Here is a 27,814-nt window from a genome sequence, read left to right as displayed (position 1 = left end):
AGGTGGGCGGAGCTAACATCCGCATCCTCTCGCCGCTCGCTCTCTCCAAGGACTCCAGCTCCCAGAAGCCTCGGCTACCGTGCGGCAATGACAAGGCCTTCTGGGAGATGAAGTCCGAGAGCGTTTGAGGCGGCAAGAATGGCGTCGTGGCGAGAAGAGGCGGTGTACGCGTGCGCAGAAGGACAGGCAGGTCAGGCCACGGCGGCGGCGCCTTCTCCCCCTTCTCCCCCTCTTCCTCCTCCTCCTTTTTCTCTTCAGCCGGAGACGAAAAGCTGAAGGAAAGAAAGTGGCTGAGGCGACAGGTGAGTGCCACGCCCCCTGCTCCAAAGGCCACGCCTTTTTTCCTTTGTGGGGGCCGCAAGGGGGCGGGGCGGTTCGGGCCTGGCGCTTGAAGGCCCATCATCCCCGCCAGAGTGGGACTGGGAGGCCGGAGACGATTCGCGACCTCGAAGGATCTCTTTTCATGTTGAGACTCTTTGGGACTTCAACTCCCAGAAGCCTCAGCCCGCTAGGCCTGCCGACAGGAATTCTGGGAGCTGAAGTCCAAAACATACACATATATACATGCACCAGGCATGGGCAAACTCTGGCCCTCCAAGTGTACCGGCTGATAGGAATTCTGGGAACTGAAGTCCCAAACATACACATATATACATGCACCAGTCATGGGCAAACTTTGGCCCTCCAAGTGTACCGGCTGATTAGGAATTCTGGGAACTGAAGTCCCAAACATACACATATATACATGCACCAGTCATGGGCAAACTTTGGCCCTCCAGGTGTACCGGCTGATAGGAATTCTAGGAACTGAAGTCCCAGACATACACATATATACATGCACCAGTCATGGGCAAACTTTGGCCCTCCAAGTGTACCGGCTGATAGGAATTCTAGGAACTGAAGTCCCAAACATACACATATATACATGCACCAGTCATGGGCAAACTTTGGCCCTCCAAGTGTACCGGCTGATTAGGAATTCTGGGAACTGAAGTCCCAAACATACACATATATACATGCACCAGTCATGGGCAAACTTTGGCCCTCCAAGTGTACCGGCTGATAGGAATTCTGGGAACTGAAGTCCCAAACATACACATATATACATGCACCAGTCATGGGCAAACTCTGGCCCTCCAGGTGTTTTGGACTTCAACTCCCACAATTCCTAACTGCCGGTAGGCTGTTAGGAATTGTGGGAGTTGAAGTCCAAAACACCTGGAGGGCCAATGTTTGCCCATTTATTTGTTTATTTATTTACTATATATTTACCCCGCCCTTCTCACCCCGGAGGGTACTCAGGGCGGCTTACAACATGGCAATAATTCAATGCCGTTTAAAACAACTACAAAAAAATTACAGAAAAGTCATTTAAATATACATTAATTTACAATAAAACACAATTAAAACCATGCCTGGTGTGTGTGTGTGTGTGTGTGTGTAATAATAATTATAATTCACTATTATAATTATATATTTATATTACATGCAATATTACTAATAATATTGCAGTATAGTCGTATAATATATTGTATGTATATATACTTGTAAACCGCCCTGAGTGCCCTTCGGGGTGAGTAGGGCAGGCTATAAATGTCGCTAATACATAAATATATATACACACACACATATACATACATACATACCCTGTTTCCCCGAAAATAAGACATCCCCGAAAAATAAGACCTAGTAGAAGTTTTGCTGAATTGCTAAATATAAGGCCTCCCCTGAAAGTAAGACCTAGCAAAGTTTTTGTTTGGAAGCATGCCCAGCGCCTGCCAAACAGAACACCAGAGCATTCAGGATTGGTAAATGTACATACCAGTTGTACATGGAAATAATGGTAGTAACAAGAAATTCTTGATAGGATTCACAGTTTGTCTGGTTATGCTGGTTTGTGATGACAACTACTGTACAGTATATAATAAATGTTCATTTTTTTGTTCAACAATAAATGTGAATTCTTCTTCATGGAAAAATAAGACATCCCCTGAAAATAAGACCTAACACATCTTTGGGAGCAAAAATTAATATAAGACACTGTCTTATTTTCGGGGAAACACGGTATATATACACCATACACATATATAGGGATATATTGGGAGATGGCATTCTAATTCCAAGAGTGCCTTGGACTGACAGTGCCTTGGACACACACACACACATATCTATAAGCAAATATTCCAAAATCTCCCTCATGTATTTTGGATAAGGTTAACTCAACCTATATATGAAACATGTGTGATAATTTGTAGATTTGCTTCTGGAATATGGTCATATAGCCCGGAAAAGTCACAGTAACCCAGTGATTCTGGCCATGAAAGCCTTTGGCTATGCAATTTGTAATATATATGCAAATATTCCAGAGTTATGAAACCCGACACTTCTGGTCACAGGCATTTTGGATAAGGGAGAGAAATCTGCCCCTTGGAAGGGAAATTCATTCACAAAAGGGTTACCGTATTATCACAGGGAAAAGAGATCTCCATTTGAAGATTTCTCACCAATCCTTGTTTCCACAGCAAGCCAAATTTGTCAAAATCCAATTATCACAGGAACAGAAAGGGAAGTGAAATCTTCTGCTTAGACAGCAAAACAAACACCAAGAGGGTGTTAACCCTTACCTGTGCCATCCAAAGCTTGTGTGTGTATATATATGTGTGTTTGTGGAATTACATTTTTAAAAAGTACCAGTTCTTACATACAAATTCAACTTAAAAACAAACCTACAGGACCTATCTTGCTCACACCCTATGGGGTGAGAAGGGCGGGATATAAATAAAGTAAATAAATAAATAACTTCAGGACTACCTATACTCCAAAATTTAAAATTGACCTCATAGATGGCTGAGAGAGTGTGTAATATTTGTTTTGTGGTGGTTCAGTGGACACAAACATACATTGTATAAACATTACTTCCAGGTTGTGAATTTTGTATGTAGACTTGGTTCTCATCTCCACAATATCTCATTGTGTATCTACATGCAAATGCAGGAATGCCAAAATCTGCAACCATTCTCAAAATACTTAACCTTCACCTGTGTTTGCATGTATGCATTGTGTGCATTAGTGCCTCTTCTAAGGTGTGGTTTCTGCCTTAGATGATGATACTTTATTCCATAATGTAATTACAGTTTGCTAGTATCCCTTGAAGCAACTCTTTAATCAGGTGACAGCTGTAATATATATTTGTGTTTCTATACTTCCTGTCACAGTAAAGGTCAGACATGGAAACAGTTGCATGAAGGCAGGAACTGAATATTTTTAAAATTACAGTAGAGTCTCACTTATCCAACATAAACGGCCGGCAGAATTTTGGATAAGCGAATATGTTGGATAATAAGGAGGGATTAAGGAAAAGCCTATTAAACATCAAATTAGGTTATGATTTTATAAATTAAGCACCAAAACATCTTGTTATGCAACAAATTTGACAGAAAAAGTAGTTCAATATGCAGTAATGCTATGTAGTAATTACTGTATTTAGGAATTTAGCACCAAAATATCACGATATATTGAAAACATTGACTAGAAAAATGTGTTGGATAATCCAGAATGTTGGATAAGTGAGTGTTGGATAAGTGAGACTCTACTGTATAGGCAACCAATGAACTCATAAAAGAAATGGTTCTGCCACTGTTTCTCTTCCCTTATTTAAAGGGGAGCAAATTGCATTTACCTATATGTTATTGGTTTTGTTAGCTGTAAAGAATGGAAATCACTCGTCTTGTTTAAACAGCCCATAAACAGATGATAAATGCATATATTTTAGCCACATGATTTTCACCTCTGTATGTACCCATATCTTGATTTCTAGCTTCTGTAAAAAAATGGAAATCAGATTGACATGTTTAAACTGCCTAAAGAACCGCGTTATGGGACTGTGTACAATGATGATAAATGTGCTTATTTATTTATTTTAGCAACATGATTTGCACCTCCGTGTGCACCCACATCTTGATTTCTAGCTTCTGTGGGCTTTGCCTCCATCATGCTTATCAGCAGTTTTTACTGTTTCCCTACCTATTTCATTGCCTGTCTGATGCTGGAGCCGAGTAAATGTAATTGTCGAAAGGAGTCACTCCACTAGAGTCTTCCACTGGAGAAAATGGCAGGCAGATGGTAGTGTTGACCGGGACTCAGTGGGAATGCATGTGATTTCCATGTGGAACATTGAGTTCCTGGCTGAGAAAGACACTTCCTTTAACTTCTGAAGATGTGTAGCTGATTGGAGTGGTCAGTTTAATTACATTTCATTTTCTCTTAATGTAAGTCATAAGTCTTTTATTACTGTAATGCGGTACTGTAGGCCATCAGGTAATAGCCCTAAGCAAAACCTGGCCCCTGTGGCTTTTTGTCTAGCTCTCCCAGGTGCCAAATCTGAAAAGAAAAATGAATAGGCTGCGGCTGTACTTTTGGAACTTGCCAGCATTTCACTTTGTGTAGCAGTACTGTAGTCATTGCCCATTGTGATTAAGGCTTCCTACAAAATGGCATTTAAGTAAAACTCTAGCAGAAATTTCATGTTTTGCAACTCTCATGTAAAGTCTCGTCTTTAATGCCTAGTAGTAATATAGTGGGTTACAGCATTAAATATGTATGAAAGACAGAATGACCACAAAAAAACTTCCAGTGGTTTAAGAAGCAACCTTTACAGAAAATAAATTGGTAACTTAGGGTTCCTCTTGGATCCTTCTGGCTTTATGCTGAAAGTCATTGGAAGCAGCAAGCAAATTATGGCCATATATAAATAAAGAAAAGGTAGATTGAACCTTATGTATTAAGCAGTTTCTTGCTCACTTTGCTACTACACTTGCTGTGGCTCCTGCATTGCCATGTGCGGTGTGTGAAGTGCTACAAGCATGGGGATATTTATAGCCTGTTTCTAAAAATTTAAGGCTGCACTTCTCAGATTTAAGAAGGTTCCCTTCTCATGTCATTCTTAAAAGTTCTATATTTAGAATAGCCGGGAGGTTCTCTGCCTCTCATTGAAATTTTTAAAATTTTAGGCTCACACTGTTGACCCACCATGCTTATAGATTAGGTTGGAACACCTTGTTTTTGCTGGTCACGGCATTTAAGGAATGGTTGCTGGGATGCAGTCAGACATCCATCAAGGACATGAAGTGCTGCTGTTCCTTGTATTACAAAGCCAACCTTGTTCAGTTTCTGATTCTTCAGTATTTATCTGAATCCCAACTATAAAGAAAATTACATTCAGATTCAATCACCTGGGAAAAGCAAAAATTCATTGTACAAAGCCATGGTATTCAACTTTTCCAGGGAATTAGAATTCAACATTGAAGTCTGTGGTGATAGATAAGTTTCCACAGAAAACAACTGGTGCATATTTAGTGATCAGCTGGTTCTTATCTAGTGATCTCCCCAGTTTGCAGCTGCAGTGGTGGGACAGGAACATCATTAGTTTATGTGGGCAGATTGTGAGACTCAGCCCACACCAACATGTTTCAGAGTCTGGCGTATACACACTGAGAGTTACATAAAGATTTCTTAGCACTTGGTGTAGGAAAATCTCAGTTAGGTCACAAACTTTGGAAAGTACTGACATAAATTGTCAGTTGGGCCCAAACCAAAGTCAACTGAAAACTTGGAAAAAGTTGGAAAACTTTGCCAGATCAGACCTACATCACACTTGTCTTTCAAGGGAAATTGTCATCATCACAATAATAATCCCCTCAAGTCTTGTCTCTCCTCAAGGCTTGAGGCAAGGTACAACATAATTAAAATAAAGGTAAAGGTTTCCCCTTGACATTAGGTCTAGTCGAGTCTGACTCTGGGGGTTGGTGCTGATCTCCATTTCGAAGCTGAAGAGCCAGCGTTGTCCGTAGACGCCTCCAAGGTCATGTGACCAGCATAACTGCATGGATCGCCATTACCCTCCCGCCAAAGCGGTACCTATTGATCTGCTCACATTTGCATGTTTTCAAACTGCTAGGTTGGCAGAAGCTGGGGCTAACAACAGGAGCTCACCCCATCCCACAGATTCGAACCACTGGCCTTCTGGTCAGCAAATTCTGCAAGTTGGCAGTTTTACACTTCGTCACCATGGCCCTGCATAAAATTGAAACACATAAAAATAATTCATACCAATAATTTTCAGTTCAGATTTCATAGTTTATTACTGGGTAGACCTGCTGGAAGAAATAGGTCTCATTTTGTTTTAAATTTTGACAGCTTGTTTAGCTGTCAAATCTCTTCTGGCAGGTCTAGAGAAGTCTAGAGAAGGCCAATGAAAAGATCCTCTGGGTGAGATTCATAGATTGAGGAAACAGGCTGGGCATTTTAAAAGTAACACAGATGTTACGTGCTTTCAGGACCCATGCTTACAGCTATAGAAAAGAAAAGAAAAACTGGATTTTGCAATGTCCTAGAATTGGCAATTCCTCAAACAAGGATTTCCTGTGGTCAAAGTTAAGGTCAAGGTAACAGTTGAACATTAACTTCCAGTAGAAGTCAAGAAGGGAAATGGCACATGCAAATCCCTCAATCTGGTCTGAGGACTTCTAGAAGTAGGGAGAGTTTGATAGACTCCTTCAGTAGGAGATTAATATAACTGAACTTAGTGGGAGTTAGATCTTGCAGAAGATAACACTGAAAACCACTTTAAAAAAAAAGAAAAGAAATATACTGAAATTATCTTCTGTGGTGTAGGAACCTATCCCCAATCTTTCTTTATCACCTCTGTCTCTGATGCCAGTTTTTCTATTAAAGAAATACTCAGGAACACATCTGCTTTGTTAACTGGGTGTATTTTCTTCTATCCATTGGTCAACCAAATATTTTAGCTGCTCACAATTGGGGCAAGGACCCAGTAAAAACAAAAATCCCTAGCATCTGTTAATCAGAGTTATAGTCCCTTTCTAGTTCAAGTTTTTATTTAGCTATCCCAGCTCACAGATTGAGAAGGCAGACATGGCCTCCATAAATTTGTTTATCCCTTCTGTGATATTGAAACTCATGGATTACTTATTAACTGTATGACAGAGTGCTTCCTTCAGTCAGATATATTTCACTTGCATGTAAATGCTGCCTCACTCATGTGGAGGCCAAATAATAACAAGGGCTGATGTTTTCCCAGTGATGAACTCGTCTCCAAAGGAGTTAGCTTCTCTTGATCTATATGATAAGAGAAATTCTGTAGGTGACACTTTAAACGCCACTGCCATGTATTGCAACAATGATAATTGTATTGGTCTTGTGACCAATGCTCCTAGTTTAATAAGCCCTAAGCAATCTGTCCTGGAAGGGAAATGTCTTAATATAACACTTGCTATGGTATTGATGCCTCTTCAGATAGTGATGTAAACAACAGCCATAATGATGATTGAACACACTGCTGTTGAAGTCTACAATTGCTAGTTAGGAAACATATCCACTCATGCTAGCAGGAAACTCAAAAGTATGACTGAATAAGCCTGAGCTTATTTAAGCAATGTGATGTTCCATTCCTAGTATATAGATATTTTGGTCCATGCACTCTGAATTTGTTGGCTGGCTTTTGAGTGATATTGCCTTTGGCAGGACCACTTGTGTGCCTTCAAGTCATTCCTGATTTATGCCGACCTTGAGGTGAACTTTCCACAGAGTTTTGTTGGCAGGATTTTTCCAGAAAAGGTGTTCCTTTGCCTTCCTATGAGGCTGAGAGAGGGTGACCTGCCGAAGGTCATGGCCAAGCGAGATTCGAACCCTGATCTCTCAGTATCATAGCTCCAACACTTACATCACTACGTATTTTTGGTCCAAGCCTTCTGAATGCATTTGTTTGACTTTTGAATTGCACTGAGTTTGGCAGATTGTGCCTCTTGACAAATGGCCATCTGGGGTTTTTTAAATATATCACTTCTGATATATAACTCCAGTGAGCAAAGAGAATAACTGGGTTGCTGTGAGTTTTCCGGGCTGTATGGCCCTGTTCCAGAAGCATTCTCTTCTGGCATTTCACCCACATCTTTGGAAGGCATCCTCACAATCTCTGAGGGTGCTTGCCATAGATGTGGGCGAAACGTCAGGAGAGAATGCTTTTGGAATATGGCCATACAGCCCAGAAAATTCACAGCAACCCAATGATTCTGGCTATGAAAGCCTTCGACAACACAAAGAGAATGACCTTTGAACCAGTAGCACACTCAAAAGTAAAACAATTTAAAATATATTGAAAGGATAGAGAAGGCAGTGTAAAGCCATGCATGAAACAGTGGGTAATTTAAGGGATAGCAATAAGAAGAAGAATTACATTATAACAATTGAAGCAACTATAATATGGCTAACAAAGGGTGCAACAATAAAAGTCACTGATTGTTTTGTTATATAAACATAAAAGATAAACATAAACAACTCTTGTAATAATCAAAAAGTAAAATAAAGGAGGAAATATTTATCTGAACAGTTAAATACTAGGATGCTCAAAGATTTAACTTGTCATCCTAGTTCAATACTAGGATGCCCAAAGATTTGTGCTTCAGACTAGGACAGTGGTTCTCAAGCTGGGGTCCCCAGATGTTTTTGGCCTTCAACTCCCAGAAATCGTAACACTTGGTAAACTGGCTGGGATTTCTGGGAGTTGTAGGCCAAAAACATCTGAGGGCCCCAGCTTGAGAACCACTGGACTAGGAGGTCACAAATAAAGTTCTTAGGGTTGTATCTAAGGGCCATTCCTATTCATTGTTGCCTATCCTAAGCGATACTTCATTGTCCAAGTATGATGGCCTTCCAAGTTCTTGGAAGACACCAGTGCGTGTGTTTTTTTAATGTGTGGGAGTTGGTGCACATTCGATCAACAGTCTTCACAGAGTGAGGGTCACAATCGGTGATGTGGTTAATATGATAACATTGACTTCTCAATCTGTTGCAGGCTTCTTCCGCCTTCACAGTTGTTGTAAAATGTACCGTGTTATCTTCCGTCTGATCCACCATTGAGGTCTTCGGATTATCTCAGTCTTGTGGCCCCCCCGGGAGTGATTTACTCCGGTGGTTTCGCCCACAAGTTCATTGGAACATGCAAGCCCCCTCACCACAACAAGGTGACAAATCATCGGTGGCTTAGATGATGACTTGGAGGGAATCCTTATCAAGTTTACAAATGACACAAAACTGGGAGGTAGGCAACACATTGGAAGATAGGAACAAAATTCTAAAAGACCTCAATAAACTAGCAAGTTGTACAGCAATTAATAACATCATATTCAGTGGAAAAAAAATGCAAAATGCATAGGAGGAAGTGGAAGGAGTTGCACATGTTTAGCTTGGTAAAGAGAAGATGGAGGTGTGACATGTTTGCATTCTTTAAATATCACAAGAACTATCATAGAGGGAGAGGGCAGGACAGCATCAGGTCTAATGGTTTTTGGTTACAGGAGAGTAGATTTTGATTGAACATTAGAAGAAACCTCAGTCGTCTAGGGAGGTGGTGTCTGGACATTATCAAATAGAGGCTGGACAATTACCTGCTGGAGGTGCTTTTGCTGAAGAGTCTGTGTTGAGTCGTCGATGGCTCATGGGCCCTTTCCAACTATATGATCCTAATGTGTAATAGTCAGTTTATTTATTATTTATTTACAGTATTTATATTCCGCCCTTCTCACCCCGAAGGGGACTCAGGGCGGATCACATTGCACACATATAAGGCAAACATTCAATGCCATAACATAGAACAGAGACAGATGCAGGCACGGTCTGGCCTCAAAATCATGACCTCTTGGTCAGAGTGATTTGTTGCAGCTGGCTGCTATCCAGCCTGCACCACAGCCCGGCCTGAGTTCATTACAGAACTTAAAACTTGATTTATTGCAGAAAAAAAAATCTAGACTACTCTGCTTATTTATATCAGACGCACATTTCTAGCCATCGATCAAGTCAGTTTGGGGAAAATGGGCAGTAGCCTTGTCACATTGCCAGTTCCCAAGAATCAGGCGGGTACCTTCAGGCAGTGATTTCTCATGACTGATATGTTGCTTCCCACGTGGAGAAAGCTGATTCGCCAACCACTGCTTGAACTCTGGAATCTCTTGGAACATTTTGCAGTGATTACACATCCCAGTTGGCTTACATACACCGGACTGCTGTTCCATTCCAGCAGTGATGCAAGGCCAAGTGCCACTGCAGCTGGGATTGCTTTGAAGCAGAGTGAATCTCTCTCCAAAGCCTGTCAATGCCTCTTTTTCTTCTCTCTATCACTCTTGGGTTGTAATTCCAGTTCTTCTTTCATCCCTGCCTCTGACATCCGTTCAGCTTCTATTTACTGTAAGTAAAAGGTAAGGTGAGCAACAAAATACTCTGAGCAGAGTCAAAATTCTGTGAAGAGAATTTCTGAACTTGCAAAAGAACTGGGCCTGGACTTGAGCTGTGCTTGTTATAGGCCAGGCTTAGCGAACAGCTCCTGAGGAATTGCCTTCAAATGTCAATTTTCACTTTTCCAATGAGATGACTGCTTTGAGGCCTCTCTGCTATTGCGATTATTCTGCTACTGTTCGCTGTATAGCATTTTTATTTGTGGTTCTTTTGTTTTAAATATCTAGATTGCTGCTTTGTATTTCTGTGTTTTGTGGCAAAGCAAGGATTTTTTTTAGTATTATCCTGCTAAGTTAAATCTTTTCAGCTGGAAAAATATAGTGGTAAAAACATTTTGGATAACAGAATTGCTTTTGTCAATTGCATGCCAATGTAATGGGCATATCCATAACTACTTATTTTGTCACCTTTGGTGAGTCAAAATCTCCTTCAGCAAATTTTGACTCTTAAAAAAACTTTCAAGACAATGAGTTAATTTCACAATTAAGTGCAACACCAAGCTGAGAACAATATTTTTGGACTACTAACTTTAGAAAAGGTAAAGGTTTTCCCCTGGTGTTAAGTCTAGTCATGTCCGACTCTAGGGATTGGTGTTCATCTTCATTTGTAAGCCAAAGAGCCGGCGTCCATAGACGTCTCCAAGATCATGTGGCTGGCATGACTGTATGGGGCCCCGTTACCTTCCTGCCAAAGCAGTACCTGTTGATCTACTTACATTTGCATGTTTTCGAACTGCTAGGTTGGCAGAATACTAACTTTAGCAGTTGTTTTATAGTCAATAGTCCTGGCAAAATTACTTGCTCTTTCCAAGAGTTTCTCCTTTCTGCTGTTTTAGTCAGGTAACTTAGCTTTGAGGTGGTTACTTTAGCTTGATCTCATGTTTCCCTCCCCGTTGTGCCATTTCACTGGTTTGATACTTTGAACTCTTTCTCTTCCTCTCCTAGTGTTTGGGACCTGGGAATGCCGTGCCCTCTGGAGCAGTTTCTAAAGAAAGAGGAAATACTCTCTGAGTAACATTTTGCGATGGATTAAAGCCAGAGTCTTTTGGAATGATGCTACCCACAGGCTACACAAGAGACTTGGAGTTGTTTTTTGCATCCCGCAGGCAAGAACTTTAGCTGTGCCAGCCAGCGTCTCTCCTCAAATGCAGGTCAAGGGAAGGAGCTCACCTCAGCCCTGCAAAGAGACGTCTGATGCCCTCAATTGTTCAGAGGGGCCTCATTTCCCTACCTTTCCAGGAGCTTCTCCTTTATCTAGCTTAGTTGACTGTCCTTTGTGTAGCCGTCCCATACAGGACCAGTCCTCGCAGTTCCCCTCTCTGCTGTGGCATCTTTCCAGGCTTGATTATGGGGATTCTTGCCAACCCCAAGGCCATTGGAGGCCGGCTGTGAACTTCGCAATGGCGTGCCTGATAGGCCATGGACCTACTGCATGCACGAAGGTGCCGCTGAATGATAGGAGAACTGGCTGATTGTTCCCGGCGGCCTCTTTCTACCTGTCTCAGGATTTTGTAGGGCCTCCCCTGCCCTCTCCCTCTCACCATGTTTCTACTGCTGCCATTTGACAGCCTGGTGGTGAACCTGCTGGGCATTTCCCTGACTGTCCTCTTCACCCTGCTCTTGGTCTTCATCATTGTGCCAGCCATATTTGGAGTTTCCTTTGGCATCCGCCGGCTTTACATGAAAACGCTGCTGCAGATCTTCCAGGTGAGTCAGTCTGCGTGATGTTGCTTTGAGAGAAGAAGGATTATGTCAGCAGCCCCAGGGCATAGGCATGAATCATGGCTTTTCAATGATGGCCTTTGCAAGTTGGATGAGTAATCTGGGAGGTTTGGCTAAGGTTCCATTTGTTCCAGTCTGTATCCAGTCAGGCTACTTCTGACAGCGTTAGTCAGTTTCTCCTTGACAGCTTTCAGTCCAGGAACTCTCACAAAGCTCCATATTCTGCTGGTCTTGCATTTTTTTAAAATAAAGACAAACTTAACTTTTAGGTCCAGAATTCTTTTGAAATGTTTTTAATCAATATGATTATCTGGGTTACTGTGAGTTTTCCAGGCTGTATGGCCATGTTCCAGAAGCATTATCTCCTGACGTTTCACCCACATGTCCAGGGTGGGAGAATGAATTCTTATCTATTTGAGGCAAGTGTGAATGTTACAATTGGCCACCTCAATTAGCATTGAATGGCCTTTTAGCTTCAAAGTGTGGCTGCTTACCTGGGGGAATCAAGTCAAATCACGTTTTATTGATTAGCCCTTTGGCCGTCTCAAAACATTTAACACATAGACATACATACAACATACAACCCGCAGTACAAAAGAAGTTAAACAAGCTGTTAACAAGATCCCGTTCAGGTCAAATATCTGCATCACCTCCACAGTTTACCCCAATTGATTCCAAATATGCAATTCTCAACTGTGTTGCTTTGAATAGGAAAAGGGGTGTTTTGTGTGTTATTTTAGGATTCTGGCCAGCCAACAAAAATGAAATTTTAATATGTGGGTCCCAAACCTGGGGGAATTCTTTTTTGGGAGGTGTTAGCTGGTTGTTTCATGTCTGGAATCCCCCCCTTTTCTTTTTTTGGAAACTAGGCCAGTGGGATTTATATATCTGGAATGTTCAGGGTGGGAGAAAGAACTCTTGTCTGCCTGAGGCAAGTGTGAATGTTGCAGTTGGCCAGCTTGATTAGCATTGAATGGCCTTGCAGTTTCAAAGCTTGGCTGCTTCCTGCTTGTGGGCGAAACATCAGGTTAGAATGCTTCTGGAACATGGCCATACAGCCTGGAAAACTCACAACAACCCAGTGATTCTGGCCATTAAAGCCTTTGACAACACATCAATACGATTATCTCCTTGGGGCATCCTGGACATTCTAGTTCCAAAAGTAACATTTACATTGTTCTCTCACTACTTCATGGTTCACTTTTCGCGGATTCGCTGTTTCGCAGTTTTTCAATAAACTCTAAAAGACTATTATAAATCATAAAAAATTACAATTTACAGCCTAAGGAAGAGAGGAAGGAGAAACCGAAGGGAGAGAAAAGGAGCCCAAGTGGCAACGGGAAGAGGAGATTTATCAACACACGATTGGTTAATAAAGACTTAAAATTGTATATAACTACTAAAATAATGTATAAATATTACAGTAAATATAGTGTCCCTACTTCGTGGATTTTCACTTGTTGTGGGTGGTCCTGGAACCTAACTCCAGCGATAAGTGAGGGAACACAGTACATGTCAAACAAACCTTATTTTCTATACACTTCCATTTTTCATATGTTGGGCTTGTATGGCAACATCAGGCTATGTAGGGTATTAAAGCAGCCCCCTTCCTCAAAAATCTTATCCAGTCATCTCTGTGGCTTTTGAGGTTTCACCAAGTGTTGTGCTCATTCTTCAAGGCTGCCTGAAGGCTAGAAACTTGCTCTTTTCTTCTTTTCAGTGCAACCGCTAAAAAGGTAAGAGACTTCTGTATCCTACTGTGTAATTAGTGCATAGACAGAGCCCAGCTTATGAGGTAGTTGCTTAAGCTTGTAGTATGCTTACATGGTCAGATGGAGGGTAGCCAAGTGTGCTGAAAGCGAGCTGGTCTCCCTCCCCCCTCTCTTTCTCTTTCTGATACCCTTGAGAGGAGAGGCTGATCTTGGTACAATGTGGAGACACACTAGTTTCTGGCAGTTGCTGCTGGAAGCTGCAGCATGTGGTGTATTCAGTTGCTAGTGGGGCAAAAAGAGAGAACAATTGTCTATAAGCTGACACTGCCCTTTAGAGCAACCAGATACAAAGGTTAACCAGGCAAGAACCAGCAGCAGCTTTGGGCAGAGCTCTGACCCGCAGCCTGATTTGATGGGATACTGTGCAGGTTCTTGTGAGACTTGGAGGTCATCTGGAGAAAGTGGGATTTGTTTTCCCTGACCCACCACTACCAGCCTGTCCCTACGCTTCCAGGGATTTGCAGCTCTGTTACATCAAAGTTGCCTTTCTGACTCCTTGCCAGCCCTTTCCTGTTTTTCAGAGCTGTTGTCAGTGGCTGTTTTGGTTATCAGTCTGTAGAGGTTGCTTTGCCATTTAGGCTCTAAGCCCTTCCAGTCTTTAATTAGGATGCCCTATTTATTATTGATTCTAAGCCTTTTACAGATTGCATTTCTGCTGCAAGTATAGTATTAGACATCAGAAATGAGTAAATAAATATAAACATCTTGTGCAACAGTAGCATTTCCTTTGTCGGAAGTAATCAGCCAGTAACAAGTAGCCAATACCAACAGATTGAAGAATCCACAAAGAGATTGAAAGTGAGATTTTGGAAGGATTGTCCCCACAAAGGAAGCTTAGCTCTGCCTGGTCCTCTGAGTCTTTGCTCCTAAGAAACAGCAACAAGCAAGTTTTCTCTGCAGATCTTAATGACAGCAGAGAGACTTCCTCCATCAGAAAAATCAACAGGGCTACTTTGGGCAGAATCGGAGCCCTGATCCATCAAGTCCAGTATTGCTTACTCTAGGACAGTGGTTCCCAACATTTTTTTTGACCAGGGATCTCTCTCCAGCATTAGTACCAAAAGGGTTACAAATCAGTTTTTGGTCAACATTAGATTTGGTTTGGTTATTTGGGGTGCTGATTCAAAAAATTGCATGGGATAGATCACACCAGTTCTAGTTTCTGATACAGAACATAAGCCATCCAGTAGTCGCCATCTGCTTGCCCACAGAAAACCATATATAAAACAATAATCTAGAGCTGATGTAGCCTATCCAGTGCAGTTTTCTGAATCAGCACCCCAAATAACCCCAGGAACAGGCCTAAAACCAAATGCACCGAGGCTCCCCGCTTACAAGCACCGCATGGAACAGCTCCGCTCAGGGGGAGGGAGGAGGAGGAGAAGCAGCAGTCAGGAGGCTTGTTGTCGTGCCTTTGGTGGGTAGTCAACCTCTCCCCTCCAGACATCCTTGTAGCCTTGGCACTATAAGAGGGTTTCGCGAGACCAGTTGCTCTCGTTGCAACAGTGTAGTAACAGTGAGGCCGTGGACCATATTTTAGTTCTTGGGAAAACTGGTGGTCCATGGATTCCAGGTTGATAACTACTGCTCTAGGATCTGGTAGGGATTGCGTTTGTGAGCCTTCTACAGCAGGCATTCATTTTTATTAAATGCCAAAAGTTACCATTTTGGTCTAGATCACTAGCTAAGGCTTGTAAAAGGAATTGTTTTTGGACACTGTGGGGTGAGCAAATACTAGCAGATACAACCTCACAAGCCATGTTCCAGATTTTGGCAAGGACCACTCCACTTTGAAACAGTGGTACATGAAACCAGTGGCCAACCTCCACTTATACTACAACTTAGAGTTCCCAGAGTCCAATTCAGCTGTGATGATAGGACTGCCAATCCTCTTCCCTGGACTTAATCCAGTCTTTAAGGAGCCATCTCATCCATGGCCATCGGTCCCTTCTCCCAGCTATGAATTTCATGTCAGCTGCATACAATTGTGAACCCTTAACCCCTTCTCCTTGTCTTCCAGTGGGCAACGCTGAGGATCGAGCGTGGTGCCAAAGAGAAGAACCACCCGCTTTATAAACCCTATGTCAATGGTATGAGGCTACTTGACCTTGTGGGGAGGGAAGGAGGAATGGGGTGGGGGCCTCACCATCTTTCCCTGTGTGACTGGAAAGGTATCATGTGTTGCTGTGAGTTTTCCGGACTGTATGGCCATGTTCCAGAAGCATTCTCTCCTGGCGTTTCACCTACATCTATGGCAGGCATTCTCAGAGGTTGTGAGGTGTTGGAAACTAGGCAAGAGTAATATTCCACAGATATATAAATCTCACTTGCTTCGTTTCCAATAAAACCTCTGAGGATGCTTGCCATAGATGTAGCAAAATGTCAGGAAAGAACATTTCTGGAACATGGCCATACAGCCCGGAAAACTCACAGCAATCCAGTGATTCCAGCCCTGAAAGCCTTCGCCACAACAAGGTATCATGTCTTTTTGCAGGCATCATTGCAAAGGAGCCCACTTCGCTGGAGGAGGAAATCAAGGAGATCAGACGCAGCGGGAGCAACAAGGCCTTGGACACCCCGGAGTTTGAGCTCTCCGATATCTTCTATTTCTGCCGCAAGGGCATTGAGACCATTATGGATGACGAGGTGACCAAGCGCTTCTCGGCCGAAGAGCTGGAATCATGGAACCTGTTGAGCAGAACCAACTATAATTTCCATTATATCAGCTTGCGCCTCACAGTCCTGTGGGGGCTGGGTGTCGTGATCCGCTACTGCATCTTGCTGCCACTCAGGTAAGGTCTAACATTGGATTGGACAACGGGAAGACTAGAGCTGGTATTTCTGGTGTTTCCTGTAGTCTGCTCCCTGGCATGAAACCTTGGCGGCGAAGCCAGTACTGTGTGTGTATTTTTACAATCATATCATGGCCATTTTTGTGAAGTGTGATCTTTATGTTGGTTGTTACTGTCTCATGTTATTGCTTTTAGCATTTCTTGTATTTTGTGTATTGTTCCTTTGAGTGCTTTGTGTGCCGCCCCGAGTCCCTCTGGGAGATGCTGGCGGGGTATAAATAAAATTTTATTATTTTTGTTATGGTCCAGCCCAAGGAAGGATTCCTTCTCCAGTGGTGGAGACTGGTGTAGTGGATGCCCAAAGGCTCTCTGCAGATTGGGCTTCATCCCTCTCTCCCCTTTATTTCTTTGTGCAGGGTAGCCCTGGCTTTCACTGGCATTAGCCTCTTGGTGACAGGCACAACCATGGTGGGCTACTTGCCCAATGGAAGGTGAGTTCTCCACTGTGAAGCACTGGGAAGATCATTATCTGTGAGTGAATGTTGGAAAGACTCAAAATTGGTTTCAGTAGTTGGGATTTTATGAGGTCCTTGCTTCTGTCTTGAACAACACTCAAAAAACTGGGGAATTCCAAACAAGAAACAATCAGGGTCAGTTAACACCTCCCAACAAAGGATTCCCCCAGACAGGAAGCAACCAGGTTTTGAAATAGCAAAGCTATTCAGTGATAATCAAGCTGGCCAATTGCAACATTTACACTTGCCTCAGGCAGACAAGAGTTCTTCCTCCCACCCTGAACATTTCACAGATGTCCTTTTTTTCCCAAGAAGGACTTGTCAAGGTGGAGAATCCAAGCAGTGCGGTTTTAAAAGCCAGCTGTCATATGAACAGTTTCCAGAAGGTGGCACCAAAGAATTCTGAGATTTATCTCCCACTTCTTTGGGTTAACATTATTCATGATAAAGAGGAGTTTCAAGCTATACATTATTACTCTGGGGAAGCTTTCAGATCTGTCCTGACTACAGGTTCATTTTAGAAAGATATTTGTTTTCTCCCTTTAGGTGCAAGGAGTTCCTAAGCAAGCATGTGCATCTGATGTGTTACCGGATTTGTGTACGAGCCCTTACAGCCATCATCACTTACCACCACCGGTAAGGAGAGGTTTAAGGGATGGCCCCTGGTAGCTGCCAGGAAAGAAGAAAATTGAATCCATGCCTTTGTGGAAACAGAAGCCTTGCAGAAGGTGGTTGTAAACACAGATTTCAGATTCCTGTCCTCTTGTTTCTTAAGGAAGAACTTCCAAAACATTTGGCTGCGAGAATCTGAAAGTGTGTGAGCAAGGGAAGGTGGCCACAAAATACAGTTTTGATGACTAAGGATCTTCAGTTGTGTAGCTCCCCTTTCTTGTCTTGTAATGCTGGAATAATATGAGCAAAACCAAGAGGAAAAAGCAGCAGTTGCAATTTATAGAGGTGGTAAACCTGAGTTTTCTTTAGCACAGAATTTCATATAAAGTTGGACTATATGGATTGGGGAATTGAGATCCTACTGGCGTTCAGGAAGGAGTTCTGTGTGCAGGCAAATCTATATCCAATGCTCTTTTTGGGTTCAAATGCCACATTTTCATGCTTTTTCCTTTTTTTCAGAGGGAACAGACCTCGCAATGGAGGAATCTGCGTGGCTAACCACACTTCCCCGATTGATGTCATAATCCTGGCCAGCGATGGCTACTACGCGATGGTGAGGACGATAAACCTTATCTTCTGTGTGGGTGGGGATATACGCGTAGAAAGCAGAGGGTTTTTTTCCAACCCATTCTTTAACATTCTGATTTAATAAACAGCATATCAGTGAGTGCTGTCAAATAGTATCAGTAGTGCTTAGTTGTTTTTAAAGCTTCTGCAGAGCAAAAGGATGTAGTTTTCATGTTATGGGAATAACACCTTGTTTGGTGATAAGATTAGTACATAAAAACAGTTGAACATTTGCATTGCTTTTGTTGAAGGCTTTCATGGCTGGAATCACTGGGCTGTGGTAAGTTTTCAGGGCTGTATGACCATGTTCCAGAAGCATTCTCTCCTGATGTTTCGCCCACACCTATGGCAGGCATCCTCAGAGGTTGTGAGGTCTGTTGGAAACTAGACAAATGAGATTTATATACAGCCTGGAAAACTCACAGCAACCCAGGAACAGTTGAACATCTCAATTGCTGCTCCCTTCCCTTTAAAGCAGTGATTCTCAACCTGGGGTCCCCAGATGTTTTTGGCCTACAACTCCCAGAAATCCCAGCCAGTTTTTTTGGTTTTTTTTCGTGTCAGGAGCAACCGGAGTTGCTTCTGGAGTGAGAGAATTAGCCATCTGCAAGGACGTTGCCCAGGAGACATTGCCCGGATGTTTTGATGTTTTACCATCCTTGTGGGAGGCTTCTCTCATGTCCCCGCATGGAGCTGGAGCTGAAAGAGGGAGCTCATCCGCGCTCTCCTCGGGTGGGATTCGAACCAGGCAGCTTTCAGGTCAGCAACCCAACCTTCAAGTCACGAGGCTTTTATCCCCTAGGCCACCGGAGCCTCCTATCCCAGCCAGTTTACTAGATGTTATAATTTCTGGGAGTTGAAGGCCAAAAACATCTGGGGACCCCAGGTTGAAAACCACTGCTTTAAAGCAATGGGTGTTGGAGCAGCATTTCTGAGAAGTGGCTTTTTAAACTTGTCTAGTGTGGATTGTTAGCCGCCTTGAGTCTCCACGGAAAGAAAGGCGGGATGTAAATAAAGTTAATAAATAAATATAAATATATTTGAAAAAGCTCTTTGGCAAATGTCCCATGGCCAAAGGAAAATATCTTCCTTTCCCTGAAACTTCTATTTGTGGTCATGAATTACACACATTCCTGCTGCTTTGCACTGTGACTTGAGGCAGACTCTCTGACCACTTGAGAGATAAGGTTATCCTTTCACACTGTCTACTGTTTAGACGGTTTCCCTGCGAACAGCCTCTGACTCCTCACTTTCTCTGTTGCTCAGGTGGGCCAGGTTCACGGAGGGCTGATGGGGGTGATCCAGAGGGCCATGGTGAAGGCTTGTCCCCACGTCTGGTTTGAACGCTCTGAAGTTAAGGACCGCCATCTAGTGGCCCGAAGGTATGTGCCCATTCTGTGTTGCATTCTCCAAGGGCTTGGATATATGTGTGTATGCGAAAAGGAGGAAGAGAGAGCCAATGTTGTATGGTTGCAGATTTCAAATGAAACTACTGATCTGATTTCAATGTTGCCATGGCTGCTGGAATCAGCCTAGGATGATGTCTGTTTCATGCCAGGAATTCCCCGTTTTTCTGAATGTTGTATTTATTAGTTCTATATGTATGAGCAGGGCCGTAGCCAGAAAAAAAATTCGGGGAGGGTTTTGAAAATTTCGGGGGGGGGGGGGGGTTGAACCCCTAGACCACCCCCTGCAGCTACAGACCTGTCAATATCTACTTGAGATAGTGCCTGGAGGGACTCTTAATTTTTTGTATCTCATAGACTTAGAATGGGGATTTGGTTAACCAGTTAAAATTCATGAGTAAACCAGGGGTTTTTTTTTAAACTGAAAATTTTCGGAGGGGGGGGGGGTTGAACTCCTAAACCCAACCCCCTGTCTACAGGCCTGTATATGAGGGATGTCTTTCCTTATCTTGTTTTCATAAGCAACAATGAATATGTGTTGTCAAAGGCTCTCATGGCCAGAATCACTGGGTTGCTGTGAGTTTTTTGAGGCTGTCTGGCCATGTTCCAGGAGCATTCTCTCCTGATGTTTCGCCCACATCTATGGCAGGCATCCTCAGAGGTTGTGAGGTCTGCTGGAAACTAGGCAAGTGGGGTTTATGTATCTGTGGAATGCCTAGGATGGGAGAAAGAACTCTTCAGATTTCCAACAAAGATGCCTGCCATAGATAGTTTACACTTTGTCCTTTGACCCAAAGCACTTTAGAACTATGTCATTGCACTTTAGTTTAGATAGCCCCATCATGCCATCCCCTCCACCAACCTGGTGGTCCATTTTATCTTATTTTATTTTAACTGTTTTTATTTTTAACTGATTTATATGTTAATTGAGTTTTTATGATTTACTGTATTGTTTTGGTTAAGGTAACTGTTTGTATAACTGCTGGTTTTTACTGTCTTTGTATTTTAATGTGTTTTAACTGATTTATTGTTTTGTATTTCGGGCTTCTGACCCATGTAGCCGCCCCGAGTCCCTGTCGGGAGATGGTGGCGGGGTAGAAAAATAATTATTATTACTATTATAGATATGGGCAAAACGTCAGGATAGAATGCAGCGTGGAACATGGCCATTCAACCTGGAAAACTCACAGAAACTCAAGGATGAATAATTTAATGAATTTTCTTTCTGTTGGGAAAGGTTATGTCAGAATGCCTATCGTACCGTCATTCAATGAAGACTCACTTGATTTCCAAAGGGACTTTATTGCTAACTGAGAGACATGATGCCATTACTAGATATTCCCTGTGATTACCTATATAAAGGGTTACATGTTCCTAGGACGATATAATAATAATAATAATAATAATAATAATAATAATAATAATAATAATAATAATAATAAAAAATAATAATAATATGATGATGATGATATACTCATCGCTTTTGTGGAAGGTGTTTTTTTTCACACAAGGTCTCAATATTTGTGCATCTCGCTGCACTTTGATGTCTTTTTTCAGGAATGATGCTAATATATAAATTCTGGAAATAAATAAATAAATATATACTTTCTTTCTCTCCTTTCTCTCCTTTCAGGCTGTCAGAGCATGCTCATGATAAAAATAAGCTACCCATCCTGATTTTCCCTGAAGGTAAGCAAGAAGTATAGAAAATTAGCAAATTCCTATGACCATAGTATTCCACTGAATGAGTGCATGGAAGGAAATATAATGTATGTTGCACATTCATTCATCTGTTTGCTGTGTGCTATAGAAAAGAATAGGAAGGGGTTAAGGGAAAGGCAGTGGGCAGGGCCATACAAATTCCTACCAATAGATAGAGTCAGAAACACTGGGATGTCTGTGGTGGAGGAAAAACAGAAAATCTAGAATGAAATTGTCCCCGTATGAAAGCCTTCACTTGGGTGGTGGGCAGTATTGTGTTTGTGGAGGACATTGGCATGGCTCTTGGACATGTTTACTGCACTCCCTGTAACCTGCAGTGTAATTGGAGTTTGGGCCATTGGTGTCTCTTGCGTAGTGGGAGCTATAGCTATTTCTGGAAGTGAGAGCTTGTCTGTGTAAGTGAACAGCCCAACCACATACACACATACATATTTTCATTTTTATTATGTGTATAGATTTCCAGTGTTCTAGGTTACTTTCCATTGAATTAGGAGAGCTCCTCCTACAGGTGCTGTTGTTTCTTTTGACAGGCACTTGCATCAACAACACATCTGTGATGATGTTCAAGAAAGGGAGCTTTGAAATCGGTGCCACAGTTTATCCTGTTGCTATCAAGGTGAGGGCTGTTCTTACCTATGAAGCTAATTCCTGGTTTCAAAATCAGGTTTTCACTTTAAAGAAATCAAACAAGGTAAAATAATGCTTTCTGGTGCGTGGTTATCCATGCTTTAACATCAATGTATGATGCTGTAGTTTGAGCATTGGATTATGACTCTGGAGATCAAGATTCAATTCCCCCTTGACTATTGAAATCCCACACTTGTTGACCCCGAAAAATGCCATGATGCATTCATGTTTGGTTGTTATAAACCAGAAATTGGTTGAAGGCACACAGCTGCAATAAAATAGTGGGTTCGCACTACTAGGACTCAAAAACAGATGTGTAGGGGGTGATATATTGCTTCCTCTGGTATAGTTGGGTGAGTGGATGATTCCTTCTCTCAGCCTGCCTTATAGGGTTGTTGAAAGGATGAAAAAGATATATATGCCCATGCAGAATGCTCTAGCTTTCCTGAAAGAGGAATCGGGTATAGATATCATAGCTACACTGATTAGAAACATGTCCTTTACCCAAGGTATGTTTCTTGCCGTGTATTGAATCCAGGGTCCCTCTTATGTCTATAGTAGACAGGAGATTTATTTATTTATTTGTTTGTTTGTTTGTTTGTTTGCAGTATTTATATTCCGCCCTTCTCACCCCGAAGGGGACTCAGGGCGGATTGCATTATATAGGGGAAACATTATTTAGGGCAAACATTCAATGCCCATATACACATAGAACCAAGACAGAGACAGATGCAGAGGCAATTTAACCTTCTCCTGAGGGCATGTTCGATTCTGGCCACGGGGGAGCAGCTGCTTCATCATCCACTGTGACGGCACTTCCTCATTCCAATATCGTAAATTAGTTAAATTGCCTCCCCACTTTATAAGTGGTACCTTATTTCCTACTTGATAGATGCAACTATCTTTCAGGTTGCTAGGTCAGCAATGAGCTGGGGCTATTTTTTATTTTTTAATTGACCAGTGCTCACCCCGCCACGGGCTGGCCTCGAACTCATGACCTCATGGTCAGTGATTTATTGCAGCAGGCTGCTCACCAGCCTGCGCTACAGCCCGGCCCCTATGATAGATACTTGAGTATAAGCCGACCCGAATATAAGCCGAGGAACCTATGTAATTTTACCACAAAAAACTGAGAAAACTTATTGACTCGAGTATAAGCCGAGGGTGGGAAATGCAGCAGCTACTGGTGTTTCCTTGTCTAGCTCTCACCCTCCTGTTTTTCCACCTTCAGTACGACCCCCAGTTTGGAGACGCCTTTTTTAACAGCAGCAAATACGGCATGGTGACCTACCTGCTGAGGATGATGACTAGCTGGGCCATTGTCTGCAGTGTCTGGTATCTCCCACCAATGACCAGAGAGGTGAGTCATCTGCCTCTAGACTAGACTGATGTTTAAATTTATTGTTTTTTCTAATGTGGAATTTTTATTACAATGTGTACGTTACTGTCATTTTATACTTTTGATATTAATGAAATTGTGGCATTGAATGTTTGCCGTTTATATGTATGTTAACCGCCCTGAGTCCCTCTGGGGAGAGTGGGCGATCTAGAAATAAAGTTGTTTATTATTATTATTATTATTATTATTATTATTATTATTATTATTATTATTATTGTATGACACAGCAAACAAGATAGATATGCTGGATTTCGTATCACAAAATCACAAGTCGAATACTTCCCAAGTGTCTAGGACTGTGTGATGTATTTTCAGATGATGCACGCAGATCCCAGTAGGGTGGCCTTTTGCAGCTGGCAGATCGTGATTTTGTCAATGTCTATTGTTTCCAAATGCTAGCTGAGATCTTTTGGCACGGCACCCAGTGTGCCCATCACCACTGGGACTACCTGCACTGGTTTCTGCTGGAGTCTTTGAAGTTCAGTCTTGAGGTCCTGATAGCGGCTGAGTTTTTCCTGTTGTTTTTCGTCAATGCGACTGTCACCTGGGATGGCAACATCAATGATCCAAACCTTTTTCTTCTTATTATTATTATTATTATGAACATCAAGCTGTCTTAGTAGTCCCCTCCTCCCAATGCTGACTTTTCGTTCTCCCTTTCTAGCTCGATGAAGATGCTGTGCAGTTTGCCAATCGCGTGAAGTCTGCCATTGCGAGGCAGGGGGGCCTTGTGGATCTTTTGTGGTGAGTCCAGAAACCTTGCCTTATCGCTGGAAGAAATATGGGAAGCAAGGGGTGTGATAAATTGTGCAGAGGTGAATTAACCTGCCGGAAAGCCAGACCATTGCAGGCCCTGATGTTTTGGCGTCTGATTGGAAAACAATGGCTTTGCTGCAGACATGGGGCCCTTTGCATGGCAGAATCAGTTTGGAACTCTTTCGGCCCTTCCACACAGCCATATTACCCAGAATAGCTGCTAACTAACTCACTCACAGCAGGTATCTTGTCTTTCCATGATCACAGAAGAAGAACAAAACAGTGGACTCAGGGGCTTGCCATGTATTTAAAGAAAAAGACGTGTCCCTGAGTAATATCTGTCTAACAAGAAAGGTGATAGGAGGAAAGGACAGAGTGAAAAGGCAGACAGAGAGGCCAATGGGCTTTTCCCTCTCAACTAATCCACCTGCCCATCTAAGACCTTGATGAGAACTGCAAGCTTGTGCAATACTATCTCTGCTGCACTTTATTCCATTCGTTCAGTTGGAAATAGCTTCTATGTTTACACCTTCCCAAGCCCCTTATCAGGATAATAGTTCCTAGTATTTACCTCTCCCCAGTTTACATTTTTCACTATATTTATTTATTTATTTACAGTATTTATATTTCGCCCTTCTTACCCCGAAGGGGACTTAGGGCGGATCACATTGTACACATATAAGGCAAACATTCAGTGCCATGTAACATAGAACAGAGACAGACGCAGAGGCAATTTAAACCTTTTCCAGCTTCCTGAGGGTATGCTTGATTCCGGCCACGGGGAGCAGCTGCTTCATTATCCCTCATCCCAACTGTGGCTGGGTGATTTTTATGGTGTCGTAAATTGGCCTCCCCACATATAAGTGGTACCTAAATTTCTTACTTGATAGATGCAACTATCTTTTGGGTCACTTAGGTCACAACGATATATGCAATATATTGTGTATACATATAATATTGATACTAATATTATAATGTCATACAATATAATACTAATAATAATGCAACATAATATTAATTATACATTATATATTAAATGTAATATTACTAATAATATTACAGTAATAGTGGTATAATACAATATAGTAATATATAATGCTAATATTGTGCTATACCATTAATATAATATATTGTATGTACATACAACTTGTAAGCCACTCTTGAGTCCCCTTCGGGGCGAGAGAGGGCAGGGTATAAATGTAGTAAATAAATAAATAAATAAATGTTGTTGGGGGGGGGGGAGGTTTGCACATGTGCAGTGTGCATAGGAATTTTTTTATTTTTGTTTTTGTTTTTCAAAGGATAATTTGGCCCCTCAACCGTCTCAGGGACTATGAACCAGTCCTCTGCTTTAAACGTTTGAGGACCCCTGCCCTAGGCCACTAGAGGCTCCTTTATTATATTATTATTATTATTATTATTATTATTATTATTATTATTATTATTATTATTATATGGTTGAGTTCCAGCATCCTCTGGTTATTATTATTATATGGTTGAGTTCCAGCATCCTCTGGTTTACATTTTATTTCTTTCTCCCCTCAAGGGATGGAGGCTTAAAGAGGGAAAAGGTGAAGGACACATTCAAGGAGGAGCAGCAGAAGCTCTACAGCAAGATGATTGTGGGCAACCACGAGGATCGGAGCCGTTCCTGAGTTTTCCCATGTCCGAGGGCTCCCGCAGCGCAGACGTCTTTCCGGGGCCACGTGACGTGGCAGTTTTCCTCTTAAGGCTTTGGACATGTTTCGTTCCGTAGCCTCTCAATGGTGCTGGCTAGCGGCTACTGAGAAAAAGGCCTTGTCCTCAATCCCTGTGGTTTTCCCCACTGGCCAGACAGCAGCAGCAGCTAAGAACTTCACATCCTAGTGGAGGTGGCAGCATGGGCTATGCCTTGTGCCTCTGCCTCAGCTCTGTGGGAGCCCGTGTCTCTCTCTGCGTGCGTCCATGCATGCGTGCCTGTGTCAGATGCGACAGCCCAGCTGGATGCATCGAGTCCCTACTGCCAGTGACGGAGGTGCCTCCTGCAACATCCTTCCTTTCTTGGGGAAAGGCACAACCCCCTTTCTCGTGTCCTTTCTTCACTCTTCTGTCCCCCTTCTCTGAACTGACTTCAGTTGCATGGGTTCACTTTGCATTTTATAATTAAAAGGTATAGACGAAGGTTTTGTGCTCAGTGTTTGCTGGCTGCCTTTGCAATGGAACCGCCTGTAAAGAAGCTATGAATGTCTGAGGGTCTTTCAGGCAGGTGGGAATCTTTTTAATCCCACCTCTGCTACCAAATGTAAAGAATTAATAACGCCGCCGCCACCACTTTGTAAAGATACAGCCACCAAAGACTCAGAGAGGAGACCTTTTACTTTATTTTTCTTTCTTCTTCCCATTCCCTTTAGATGGTAACGTAACTTGGTTCATAATATATGTGACAGAGGCTTTGATGTTAGAAAAACAAGAACAAGTTTATTAAGGCACGAAGCTTAATGGTTACAATGTTGTTTCTCCTTGGAGGTATTTTTATTAACAGTTACAATGCTAGAATAAGATGAGTCAAACTCCCTAAAATGTCACTTATTTTACTTAAAATAGTTAGAACTTCTTTCTCAGCTACAGTAGAGTCTCACTTATCCAATATAAACAGGCCGGCAGAACATTGGATAAGCGAATATGTTGGATAATAGGGAGAGATTAAGAAAAAGCCTATTAAACATCAAAATAGGTTATGATTTTACAAATTAAACACCAAAACATCATGTTAGACAACAAATTTGGCAGAAAAAGTAGTTCAATATGCAGTAATGCTATGTAGTAATTACTGTATTTACGAATTTAGCACCAAAATATCACGGTGTATTGAAAACATTGACTACAAAAATGTGTTGGATAATCCAGAACGTTGGATAAGTGAGTGTTGGATAAGTGAGACTCTACTGTACTTTTAAAACCACAGTCACCCCGTGATATGCGATCACAGATCCTCTGTTCCTTACTAGGACACAGACTACATTAAATAAGTCTCCAAACCTATTTTAATCGGACTCAAAATGACCAATTGAGTCTCCCTTGATCCCCTCAACTAGGATCAATCTTCTCTGTGCCTCATCAGAGCACAGACTGACTGTCTTTTTTAAACTCTGCACTTCTTCAACAAAACGGCAGTTGGCTCCGCCTACTTCTCCATGGCAACCAGCCTCTGAGTGCAGAGAAGCCATAACTGTAATACTTATCCTTCTAAAACACAAACACACAATTAAACATAACATCTATAAACCAAAAATTCATACTTCATTACACTGCCCATCTCCAAGGGAGGTTTAAGACATTGCCCTCCCCTTTGTGTGTGTTGTGCTTTTCTTTTGGGTCCAAGGGCAGAGCACAGTGGTGCAGCAAGGTGGGCACGGTCCTGGATTTGGGGTGCAATCACTGTCATTACTCTTGTAGAAATAGATTTGATGCACATGAACCCCTTGGCTTGGTAACACTGCTTTGCCTATTATAGTGGAGGGCCATGAGTAACCACAGCCTCAAATTCTGAAATCTAGAATCGGAAGTATGACATTCAG

General features: G+C 42.2%; 1 protein-coding gene across 3 annotated transcripts; it reads left to right on the top strand.

Annotated features, from left to right (window-relative positions):
- The first annotated feature begins 43 nt into the window (after positions 1-43).
- gpat4 (glycerol-3-phosphate acyltransferase 4) lies at positions 44-26,417 on the top strand. 3 transcript variants are annotated; one of them, XM_008121653.2, is made up of 13 exons: positions 44-302; positions 11,253-12,014; positions 15,822-15,891; positions 16,296-16,593; positions 17,010-17,084; positions 17,655-17,744; positions 18,240-18,333; positions 19,614-19,729; positions 21,387-21,442; positions 22,006-22,091; positions 23,334-23,462; positions 24,166-24,245; positions 25,804-26,417. In XM_008121653.2, the coding sequence occupies exons 2-13, from the start codon at positions 11,850-11,852 to the stop codon at positions 25,910-25,912; spliced, it is 1,368 nt and encodes a 455-aa protein (XP_008119860.1). In that variant the 5' UTR covers positions 44-302; positions 11,253-11,849; the 3' UTR covers positions 25,913-26,417. The 3 variants fall into 3 exon arrangements, with proteins under 3 accessions (XP_008119860.1, XP_003228164.1, XP_008119861.1); XM_003228116.4 differs by lacking the exon at positions 44-302 and adding an exon at positions 10,078-10,260; XM_008121654.3 differs by lacking the exon at positions 44-302 and adding an exon at positions 10,078-10,271.
- The last annotated feature ends 1,397 nt before the right edge of the window (positions 26,418-27,814 follow it).

This window comes from Anolis carolinensis, unplaced genomic scaffold (genome assembly GCF_035594765.1).
Source record: "Anolis carolinensis isolate JA03-04 unplaced genomic scaffold, rAnoCar3.1.pri scaffold_8, whole genome shotgun sequence".
Classification (NCBI taxonomy): domain Eukaryota; kingdom Metazoa; phylum Chordata; class Lepidosauria; order Squamata; family Dactyloidae; genus Anolis; species Anolis carolinensis.
Note: the sequence above shows the minus strand (reverse complement) of the source record. Positions and strands in the feature narration are given on the sequence as shown.

What these genes read in the sequence shown, in the direction of transcription:
- gpat4 (XM_008121653.2), top strand. Translation starts at nt 11,850, where the DNA reads ATGTTTCTACTGCTGCCATTTGACAGCCTGGTGGTGAACCTGCTGGGC. An exon ending in CATCCTGATTTTCCCTGAAG is followed by an intron (nt 21,443 to 22,005) that starts GTAAGCAAGAAG and finishes TTCTTTTGACAG; the next exon opens with GCACTTGCATCAACAACACA. An exon ending in TCCCACCAATGACCAGAGAG is followed by an intron (nt 23,463 to 24,165) that starts GTGAGTCATCTG and finishes CTCCCTTTCTAG; the next exon opens with CTCGATGAAGATGCTGTGCA.